General features: G+C 32.9%; 1 protein-coding gene across 1 annotated transcript; it reads right to left on the bottom strand.

Moving 5' to 3' along the window:
- Positions 1-697: 697 nt before the first annotated feature.
- On the bottom strand, positions 698-11,057 carry LOC117240850 (organic cation transporter protein-like; the record flags this gene model as incomplete). The annotated part of the gene is made up of 7 exons (XM_033506873.1): positions 698-990; positions 1,276-1,624; positions 2,247-2,461; positions 2,653-2,765; positions 3,370-3,668; positions 9,758-10,016; positions 10,842-11,057. Coding segments are annotated over 7 exons (1,632 nt in total), but the record flags the coding sequence as incomplete, so codon positions are not given.
- Between the last annotated feature and the right edge of the window lie 957 nt (positions 11,058-12,014).

The following is a 12,014-nucleotide window of genomic DNA, read 5'->3' as shown; positions in this document are numbered from 1 at the left end:
TTACAAAACATCTAAGAACGATTTACATCATAATAAAAATAATCGCGCTATCTCGTCGCGTGACATGCGCACGAGGTCTCTGCGATTGCTAATCGATCTACAAATACTTACACGTACATATGTACAAAACTCGTGGCCATACACCACGTTGTCCATATTATTTTCATCTCGTTAATATATTTTGTATATTTATGATGTTATTATTTTACTAGTATAACGATTATTGCACTATATTCTATAAGATGGAGCTTTTGTACGAACAATTTCAGGAACTTTTATAACAAAGGAAAGTACTAATTTTTAACATTAACTACCCACGACAATTTACGACAATTACTTTAAGCTACGTTCTTACTCTAATTTTTATTCGCTCGCCTAATGATTGAATTTTTAATCAATCATTGTTGATGAAAAATTGCGATGATAATTGCATTGCGGATCTTTATGCAAATGCATATTTTCGTGGATACAATAATACAATTGAAAGATTTGATACAATCGAAAGGACTTGGGCAAAAGTATGTTTCTATCCATTAAATATCATCATCAAATATCAGTGCTGTACTTTTGGATATTTTACAAAATTTTGCGTCATACGCATTCTATAAATTTTCGTATCTTCGAATCACCCATAATTGCATAAAAATCCGCTGTTTTGTGATAATGAATATTAATGACGGTGGAATTTAAGATTCCTGGATTCAATAACTTGCCTTACTCTAATACATGTATTGCACGTTTTTGGAAGACTAAAGATTCTTTGCTCGAGATCAACGCGACAAATATTGTACTTCGTGGTGAACGTTTCGCTACAGCCTTTCGACCTCTGTGATCGAGTTTTCGCTTTTCCTCGATTTTATACTCGATCTCCGTAGCATGCTACTCCTTAAAGGTTCGCCGCGAAGCGACGCTCTCATCGAATTCCTCGCACTGCATCTAGAAAATGATCGGAACATGGCGACCGGTGGTGTCTCCTCGTCCTCGCGTTTCCTGTCAAAACATTGCGTTTAAAAATATTGAATCCAATCGCTTAAAGATTTGAATAACTTCCCAACTCGATCCTTGTCTTCTGTTCAAAAGATTTAAAAAGCATTTGAAGAAAGAAAATAGTCCAGTTTTCTTTTGAGAGATTTAACAGATTTTAAGAAGAAAGTAATACGAAAGCATACGAAGATGTAGATCTAACAGAATGCTTGAGAATCTTGAACTTCGAGCTTGAAGATCTGTGAATATCTTTGAAAAAAGGAGACCGAAAGTTCCTTTATGTGATTTTACCTTCCGATACAAGGTACATCCCACATCTTCTGATCTTTTCCAAAATCCTCGCCGTCCTGCAGCGTCTGCGGAAGATCCTTATTCAATGTTTCCGGCAAAAAGAGAGTCAGAAGACCGCCCATAATTCCGAGTGTGCCCAGCACAAGAAGAGGTAGGAACGAGGACACAACATTGAGATAGACTACGAAGGGTGCGAGGATACTAGCAACGTATCCCATTATATGTATCAAAGCTACACCCTGAGCTCTAACCACAGTTGGTAATACTTCAGCCGCATATTGGAGACCGATATTGTATGAAATGTTTATCCAAAATCTACCGAGAATTGCCAGAGAAGCTGTATATATACCTGAAAAAAAAATTTTAGCATTAGTTTTTAATTCTAATTTTTCATGAAATAATTTTAGAAAATTTTAAGGAATAAAAAGGGAAGAAATTATTTTATCTGTCTGTAATTTGTCTGGTTGTCTGCAATAGTTGATACAAGCATTTGCTAAGCTTAATATAAGCGTGCTTAGCTCTCTAAGCACAAGCAATAAGCTTCTTATCTATAAAACGTTAATCTAGCCAATTTGAATCTAAGGGATTGTATTATGGATTACGGCTACTGAAAGCCATATAGCACTGCTGGAGCGCTGAAGCCCATCATTTTGAGGACTATTGCCAACGCCCTTTGATATATGCGGAAATACGAAGCGATCTTATGATCAAAGCAGTAGAAGGGGAAATAAAATATCTATACAACGGATACATGATAGGGCTTGGAAACTATTCTAGCAATGTAGCAAATAATCTACAAGCATTTGCATGTTATAAATATTCCAAAATATACATTTTCTTCCTTTCAAAAAGCACAATGTTATACGAATGAAAAATATTCGTCTGATTAAGTCAGAATTATCGACTTAGGTTATTTAGAAGATTGATCAGTAATATAGAAGGGTGAATATATAAAAACGAAATGTACGAACTATTGGAAACGGCAGAAGCCCAGATGCTGAAGATACCAGAAATGACGAGGGAACCACACGCCAGCCATCTTCTGCCCCATCGATCAAGAACGAGCGTGAAGAACGTGTCAGCAGGCAGCTCGGTTGCTGCAGCAATCGTGAACGTAATAAACACGTCCAGGCCTAAATTATCGACGTTTCGTACGTGACCATCGAACACCAAAGAAATCGCCATCCTATATTTCGTAAAACAATTTCATATGATAAAGAAAAGCACGCTATCATATTTCATGTGAGAAGCAAATTCCTTGCTTCAGAAATGAAGTATTTTTAGACAAAAGATATAAAACTGTTCGTGAGATTTTTACAAGATACAATTCCGATTTTACGTCAATCTATTTGATATCTGTTTAATAGCGATACGAACCAAATAACAATAAATAGAATCGTGATATTCCGTAGTCGTGGCGTTCTAAATAGATCCAACACGGAGTACGTTTTGTCTGCTTCCTCCTCTTTGCAGATTCTGGCACAGGTTTCCTGTTATTAGCAAATTTTTAACTAGTTAATGTCGTTTGTCTGTTTTTCTTACAAATTTATGTGAATCTGTTATGTGTACAAAGATTACGATAAAATCCGGAAGAAAGTTTATGTTATATTTGTATGAGACAATCCTTTCGAAATAGTTTACTTGGACGTTCGCAAATTTTTTCATTTTACTTTATAAAACATCAAACCTCTAAAAGTCGATCATCTCCTTATATCGTACATTAATGTTAATATTGCCATGATCTATTCAGACTGAGCAGTTTCCAAATGTTTAATCTATTTGTATAAAAATTTTCAAAGATAAAAACAATATACAAATTCAATAAATAACATTACAGAAATAGACAATAACAGACAATAACAGAAATTGACAGCAATTTATCGCTGGCAATTTAGGTGATGAATAAGATATAAAATTACTAGGTTGTAAACAAATTTTCATTACGTAAAAGACCCAATTAGACTTCTATTCAAAGAAAATGATTATATGATATGCTTAAAGGCATATAAATTGGTATCTATAGAACGCACATAAAGCAGGAAAGATCATAAAAGTAGAAAATACGGAAAAGATTGCGGTAATCGGTTTATTTACCCGGAATCGTCTATAGATGTCATCGGGCACCTTGGTGCCGTTGATTCGCTCGAATTTACCAAGGATTTTAATGGCCCTGTCTATCTGACCTTGGCTGACCAGCCATCGAGCGCTTTCCGGTATCAACCATGGCGTACCTACGGCTAGAACAAGAGGAACTGAGGTGACAATACAGGTCATCCTCCAGTCGGCCAAATAATAGGCGATCCAGGGTAGAATGCAAGTTGCAAATGTGAAGAATATTGCGATCGACATATTCGCCACGAATGTCCTCCACTTTGGTCCAACGTATTCTAATACTGGAATAAAAAACATAATATTTAGAAGAATCATCTGTGAAAGAAATATTCTGTGAATAAAGAATGGAACAATATATTAGGTTGTCGCAGAAATTTCTTTCGTCTCGTAAGGAGATAATAGACGCATACTATTTTTTGTTTTATATTATTTTATTGAATTATATTCATTGGGACAAAATAGATCATACGTAATTCAATAAAATAATATAAAACGAAAGAAACTTTTGGGGCAACTTAACGCAATATGAAGAAGAAAAATTTGAGTTACAAATATATAAAAAGTAGATATACAATATATAGATTAATTTAACAAACGTGTTTAGTTCTACGATTAAATCGTGTTTAGATCTAATAACAAGGACTTTAATAATTTCCCGATGATTGTTCAAGCCCATTTAAATTTCCGTAAGTGTTTCGATACTTATCGACAAGAATACGTTTCTATTTACGAATTATACAGGGTGGTTGGTAACTGGTGGTACACGCGGAAAGGGGATGATTCTACGTGAAAAAAGAAGTCGAAAATATAGAATAAAAATTTTTCGTTTGAGGCTTTGTTTTCGAGAAAATCGACTTTGAATTTTCGCTCGGTACGCGTGCACTTTATCACGTCTCGTTATAACGGATCTCACTGTAGATCGTTGTCTCAATTGACGTTATTTTTAAAATTTTTTAAATTTTAAAATTTTTAAATTTTAAAATTTTTAAATTTTTAAATTTTTAAATTTTTAAATTTTTAAATTTTTAAATTTTTAAATTTTTAAATTTTTAAATTTTTAAATTTTTAAATTTTAAAATTTTTAAATTTTTATTCTATATTTTCGACTTCTTTTTTCGCGTAGAATCACCCCCTTTCCGCTTGTACCACCAATTACCAATCACCCTGTATTTCTTAAAGATACAAAAGGTAGAATCACGCGTAACTAGCAATATCATAAATTAACTGTGAATAAACGGATCGTTAGAGTCAAAGGATCATTTACATAATTCAAACACGAGCGTGTGTTACCTTGTTAAGCTATTTATGGTAGATATTGAAAGATCGATAAGCCTGAGATACATATTTATGTCGAAACGAACATTCTCTACGGAAAGTCGAGTCTAATTCGATGAAAACAATTGACTTCCTGAACGAACATATCGATATATATCCACAGTGCAATGACAAGTAAATATTACTCTATTTTCGTACAAGAAAACAGATTAAAACGATGAGAACTTATCTTGAACAATTGAACTGACCTTCGCGATGAATGAATCTCGCAATTTCACGAATACGTAGACGAAATTAATGTCTGGTGCGTATACGTCCAATAAATTAGAAACGCAAGGTTGTAACTCTTTAATCGCATAACAGGACAAGATGCAATAAACACGTGGAAATATATCATAGTGAACAACGTCTATTTGTAGTTGCCGCAAAATAGGGAGTACTTGCTCTTAATGAAGCAACCGTGTTAGCCACTTAATAGTGGCTTGCTTCTAATCCGGAATCACCTTCAATTAGTTGTAACTAGTGGCTTCCTGATAATTACCGCTCAGTGGTTGTTTCTTTTTTTTTTTTTTTTGCTTTATTATAATTGCGATGCTCGAACCATGTTTACCATGGAACTCGCTTCCTTATTTAAGATCACTTTGTACCATTGATTTTTACTTTTCATGCTTCATAATGAACCAATTTATAATTCATAATAAACCAAAATGACGAACGTTCGTTTAAATCACGAGTTTCAGATATTTCTATTCTCTAAAATTACCTGAATTAATTTTTATTAAATAAAATAGCTATAGGATAATTCCACAAATCAGATATTTTGAGCAGATATCTCGGAATTTCCTGTTTAATTCGCCGTAAATTTTCCCAATACGCTCTGGACCTCCTACATATATATAACGTGTCTATACATAACTGTTAATTCATCATTTTCTCGTAATCCTAACAAACAATGCTTAAAAACTTTAACTACATTTTGGATTATTATCTCGCACGAATAAATTTTAAGCTATTAATCGCTTTCCTGAAAATCTGGGTTGGTTATCAGCTTCGGTACGAGACCATCGAGTAACTCCGGTACGCATGAATGGAAATAATCTCCCAGTTATATCCAAATGTTTAATAATTTTCTACATAGAAATTTAATGAAAAATAAGAATAGAAGAACCTCGCATTACAAAAATCAACTTCCATGAAATCTAAATATTATTTATGCTGTCTGTAATTTTCAACATCTTCTTTCGCAAATCATCATCACCATCATCATCATCACCATTGCGACAGCCATTCTAAAATATATGTATCATTAATTTAATAGAAAATAAGAGTAGAAGAACCTCACGTTATAAAAATCAATATTCATAAAACCAACAAAATATCGTTTTTTAAATATATGTATCATTCAGTTTGTATTGCCTTTACAACGCGTAGATAGGGCGAGGAGATCTCTTCTGAAGACGAGATATTATTCTCATAGAAAGGATACAGAAAGGAGAAGAAGACGTAAAGAAGCTTCTCTGAGACCACTCGTTTCATCACTTCGCCTCTCAAGGTTTACTGCCTTTAACATTACATTATTCGCGCAGAAAAAGTATTCGCTTTTCTCCCAGCTGTTTCCGTCACCCTGTAATTTCATATCGTGGTACCGTTCGATCAAAAGCGACAACTCATTTATTGTAAACGAAGATTCCGTGCGGCACAGTTAGCAAAGATAAATTACAGACGATCGTATTAATAATAATAATCTGACCGATATCTCGCAATGCGACCAATCGATAAACGCGAGCACCGTCCAACGCAAGGACGTTGTTAACGTTTCGAAACTGATTAACGTTCGTTCTCTTCTTTCTTTTCTTTCGTTTCTTCCTTCTCGCCTGTTGGCTCGTAAAAGTATCTTAGCATTTATAGACATTTTTTATTTATTTATATTTATTATATATGATGGTATCATAATTAGTACAACAAAGTATTATTACGTTTCTGTTATATATTCATGAATATATTGGAATTTCATTAGGATCGTAATAAAGTCATATAATAATTATATCGAATATGACGTCAGAATTATAAATACGGTTATTATAATGCAGAGTTTCAATTAAGTAAATTTAAAAATCTATATACAAGATACAAAATTATTTAGCGTAATTACATATTTCACAGTAATTACAAAAATATTTAATTATAAAAATAGTCAAACATTTATTATATTAATAAATCCCGATATTTGATAACCATTTATTACATGTTTAAGATAACTATTTATGCTGTATATTTGTACTAAATAAATGTTTGCATTAAATATCTCGTAACTTCTATGTGCATCTTCAGAAATGCTTCAAACTTTACCAATATAATCATTACAATGCTAATGAAATTTCAGAATGTTTTATATAACACATATTCTACATACATATAAATTTTCTGTGGCAAATATGTAAATGCTTTTATAAACTACTAGGTTTATACGCTTTGCAGTCTCATATTTTCCTCCCACTGTTAGCATTATCTGCAGTTTGTATGTGAGTTGTATGAAGTTGATCGAATTCTACGCTTTCAACGAGCTGGTCGAGTGAGGTTCTGCTTGAATAAGTTATAAATCCTGGCAGGAAGAAAGGCACGTGTTATTGATATCGACTGGTTAGCTGGAATGTTGAATAGGAATTTAAAGAACCAACTCAAACTTTATCGATAATAAAATATGGAAAATATGACTGCAAATAATACGTGAAAAATAATGGAAATATTCTATAGGATATTTGAATGTTTATTAGAGAATTTTAATAATAATATGGAACATAAAGAAGAAAGAAATTCGATGATACTAAATAATGATGATACTGAAAATTTCAGTGATTTTTATTAATATAAAATTAACATTAATATAAATAAAAACAAAATCTACTATAAATGATATAGACGAACTTTTTAACTAAATATCGTTAGAAAGAAAAGTGACACAAGTATACATACGAAACAATACAAAAAATCCGCATCTATCTAGAGAAATTTGTTATGAATTTCAAAGTCTGTATAAATACGTATACTAATACATAAAGCTTCTAAAGCTCTAAAGTTTTAATGTTTAAAAAAAAGTACAAAAATATTTCTATTAAAATATATATGATATTTTCCACGGTATTTTCTACGCAGTTTCTACAATTAAGGATTTCCTCGTTCCCATCGATTTTTCTCTAGTTGTGAGACCCTCGGATAATCACGTCCCTTTCATTTTATCTTCGCTACGCTCGATTATAAATACGGAACTGAATATAGAATTATTTGCAAATCAATGAATCCGATGATGTAATTTGTTACGCGCTCGAAACGAATTAGTATCACTTATCTTAGTTTCAATCAATACCTCACTTTCTCAAGTCATTGATTAAAATACGATTTACACTCGTACAGATCGAGCCTTCTTTCTCAATATTTCCGTCGAATATTCGTGATCAATCGTTTAATCGACCTTGATAATTAGAATAGAAATAAGAAAATTCGAACGCCAAATCATTAACGAACCAGCCACTTGCTCACGAATCTCGTCAACTTGGCCTTGTTTTGTCGAACAAATTGTAAATTTTTCCAACCTCGGCTTGAGTCATCGATTCAGGGTTAATGCACGCCACCTGAGTTTCTTTGGTCTCGATTTTCACAATTGGAATGCTGTCTGCAGGACAAACTTGCTATTCGATCAAGAAAACTCGTTTCAATGACTCGTCTGATGAACTTTCAATCAGCGTTCTTACGTTTCAACAGAGTCTCTTCAAAAGTTTCAATCAGGGTCTTAACGCTGTACTTTCAGGGTATAAAATATCTTTCAAGACAGAGACTAGTCTAGATTTTCTCTTCAGTATATTGATATTAGAACAATAACTGGAAAATATATTTCTACAGTATTATAATTGAAATTTTTTCATGTAGAGTTATAATAAAATTTTGTATTATAAATTGCCTGTATTATGGATATCAGACAATGAATTCAGCATGAATTATATCGATCTTATATTAAACAATTTATTAGAATTTTCAATGGAATATTTAAAATGTTACTTGATTGTTTTATATTATTATGTGATATTTTTACGAATTTTAAATAAGTTTGCTAGAAGAAGATGTTCATTTTAATTAAAACCATATACATGTATGTATGTATATATATACATAGATTTATAGTTGTGGAAGCGTTCGTTGTAGAACCATTCATTCGTTACCTTCGCTTTCCGTTGGGAAGTGAAAATTTATGAAAACCCTGGTATGCTATAGTTGTCCAGAAATGAAAAGCAATTTTGAACAACTAATCCTTTGTAATGAGAATATTGTCTCGTTAAAAGAGAAAACAAAATTAATACATAACTGATCGCGAGTATAGAGGGAAAATATTAGTATAGAAAATGATTGCGAACTAACTACCTTTAAATATTATAAATATTCAATGGTATATATAAATCCAAATATCTTAAAGTTTCATATTTTTATCTTGCATGAAATTCTTATAAAACAGGAAAATTAATTTTTCTCTGTCTCTCTCCCTCTCTTTGATATAAACGCCGCAGTTAAAAAATAAATATGTATGACCTCATGTATATTCATATGTATTTAAGCATCTTTCTTCGTAACTTTGAATGGTTTTCAATTTCATTTAAATTGTTGCATGGCAACGTGAGTTCTGTTGCAAAATTCATATACTTGTAGAAACGTCAGTCGTAAATCAAGCATAACAACAGTTTTACAGTATGTTGTAGAGATTACTTTGTTATTTAAACTTAGAGATCTTCCTGCTTACAGTAATTACAAAAAGTAACTGTACACCATCGTATTTAGAACAGCATTTATATATATACCAATTAATTAAGACTAAGTCTTAAGATAAGACTGATTAAAATATTAGCTTTCGTATCATTTGTAATACTTTCATACATGCTTATAAATAATTAATGCTATCAAAATGAAACGTAAAAACTGATTTAAAAAAAAGGAAGAGAGACGCTTCATTGGGAAATAAGGATACATACGTACAAGTACTTTTTGTAGCCACTGTGTGGCTTTCAAACTCAATTCCAGGGCAAAAAAGAAATTATTGAAAAACGGTTACCTAATATGTACATCATAGTGAAGCAATTATCAAAGGCGAATCCAACGAAAAAACGACACAAAGTGAACTGCCAGAAGCTACCCGTGAACGCAGTAGCCACCCCAGCGAGAAATCCCATTAAATTAACTCCGAGCAAAGCTGGTATTCTTCCATATTGATCAGCAACCCATCCAAAAATTAATCCTCCGAAGATAGCGCCGATGAAGAAGATACTTTGAGCTATGGTTGGCAATGTATCATACTGACAAACCCATCCCAGCTGCAACAGAAAACTACAGTCGAATGATTTACTTCTGATCACGATCAGCATCACGGAAATCTTATAGCAATTTCAACGCCTCGATTAAACGAATTTTCGATCAAAGTTTCGAAATTCCTAATGATCTGTCCTTTTTTCTTTGCCTTTGAGGAAAAAAGAAGGAGAAGCTTAAGACCCTGCGCGTTCTCGCGTCCTTCTTCTGGATGCTTCCTACCCCTCGATGAATAATTCTCCTCCTGACGAGCGACGCAAAGTTCATGGAAATCCACTGGAGCAAAAAGTCTTGCAATTTATGTCGAACAAATCTGCGTGTTCGCGCTGTTGCTCGTTATAACGTTTTATTAAAGTTTCTTTTCAATCCGATATTTTCATTTTCAGTTTTATCGCAACCTAGTTTTATCAGCTTTCATAATTCGAAATTTTTTATCCTTTTTTTTCTTTAAGTATTTTTATAAATATTTATTCGATTGTATTTTATTTGGCAATGTAACGCTTGAATTTAGAATGTACTCTGTAATTTCACTACATGCACTAATTATTACTGCAATATGTACTAGTAATTCTGTTACGTACTATAATTTTCCTCTGTGGAAATCGACATTGTTAATTTTCCCACTTCTGAACTATCGATCTTTCCACAAACGTTTATTCGACCCTTTTCATCGTTCTTCTTTCTTTCCAAAAATTGTACACTACGCTTATTTTTTATCGAAATAGATCATGCAAATAATCGAATACGACATACACAGTATAAAGGGATTGATTGATAGGAACAGATAAAATATTCAAAAAGCAGGAAATTACAAGTCGAACATTTTCTGTCACCTCGGATGCCACAGACGCATAAGGGACGGTGGTATAATTAAATTCCCATCCTTGTTGGCAATCTTTCGTTGGCCACGATGGGTCCGGTACGTGGCTTCCATTTAGCAAAATTTCCGTGTAATTTACATCGTACATGCTGCATCTCGAGTAACCTTCGCGGTTGACTGGTATCGCCAGCGACAGCCTGAAACGAAGGAGAAGATAACGTAGATTGGTTCACGGTCTTCGATGCCGATGGACGTTCCGACAAGCGAGTAATTAACGTTCTATTTGAAACTCGACAAAAACATTGGGAATCTCGAGTATTTGTTGAGCTAATAATATTGATTGTTAGTCGAGTCTGATAAAACGTATTTGATTGGAATTTCATTTAAAGCGAAGAAAGTTATTTTCAATTGTAGCTGGATGTACGTTAATTGCTGTTTTCCTGTCTTTACAAATTACTCATTCCTTTGTTTCATCAGCCTTTTCGATTATTATTGTCTCGTATTATTATTGTCGAGTATTGTCTCGTGGTTATTATCTCAACGCTTTTATCGTGTCAATTTATTGCGTTGTGTTCATACGGGTTTGTAGAATATATAATAAACAATGCAATGAGAAATGAAAATGAGAAAATTTTGAAGAATTATTAAATTAGGTAAATTGAAGGGAAAGAAGTTCTGTGAAGGAACTGGATTGGATCTAAACAGATAATAAAGAAAGATGATCCAAGATTTGCGACCTCCGACGTATGTCGAAAACACTTACTCATTAATAACGAATGTCATTAAGATAATTCAGTGACGGTAATTGCGTCTGTTATTCTGATGAATGTTACATAACGAGATAGGAAGTCGATGTCATGATGACTGGCGCTGTCTGAATCAAATCAACCCTATTCACAACCAGATAATACCGTCAAACGATGTTTACATTATTATAATATGAAATCCAATTTGAAGGCTTCGTGAATTTCTATTATCTTTCAATGAAATTATGAAATAATGGCGCAATTTAATGATAAAGATTATTATTATTTCATTAGGCTTGCTGTATAATTTGCTAGATTGTCTTCAACCAGATAAATATATCAATAATTTTGGCAATGGCTATCATCACATACTTTATCGAAAGAGAGAACATTGGTTCTCTTTGATTTTCGATCGTTGAATCGTCGAAAGAAAACTTCGC

Source organism: Bombus vosnesenskii, unplaced genomic scaffold (genome assembly GCF_011952255.1).
Source record: "Bombus vosnesenskii isolate JDL3184/JDL3185 unplaced genomic scaffold, Bvos_JDL3184-5_v1.1 scf7180000015005, whole genome shotgun sequence".
NCBI classification, from domain to species: Eukaryota; Metazoa; Arthropoda; class Insecta; order Hymenoptera; family Apidae; genus Bombus; species Bombus vosnesenskii.
Note: the sequence above shows the minus strand (reverse complement) of the source record. Positions and strands in the feature narration are given on the sequence as shown.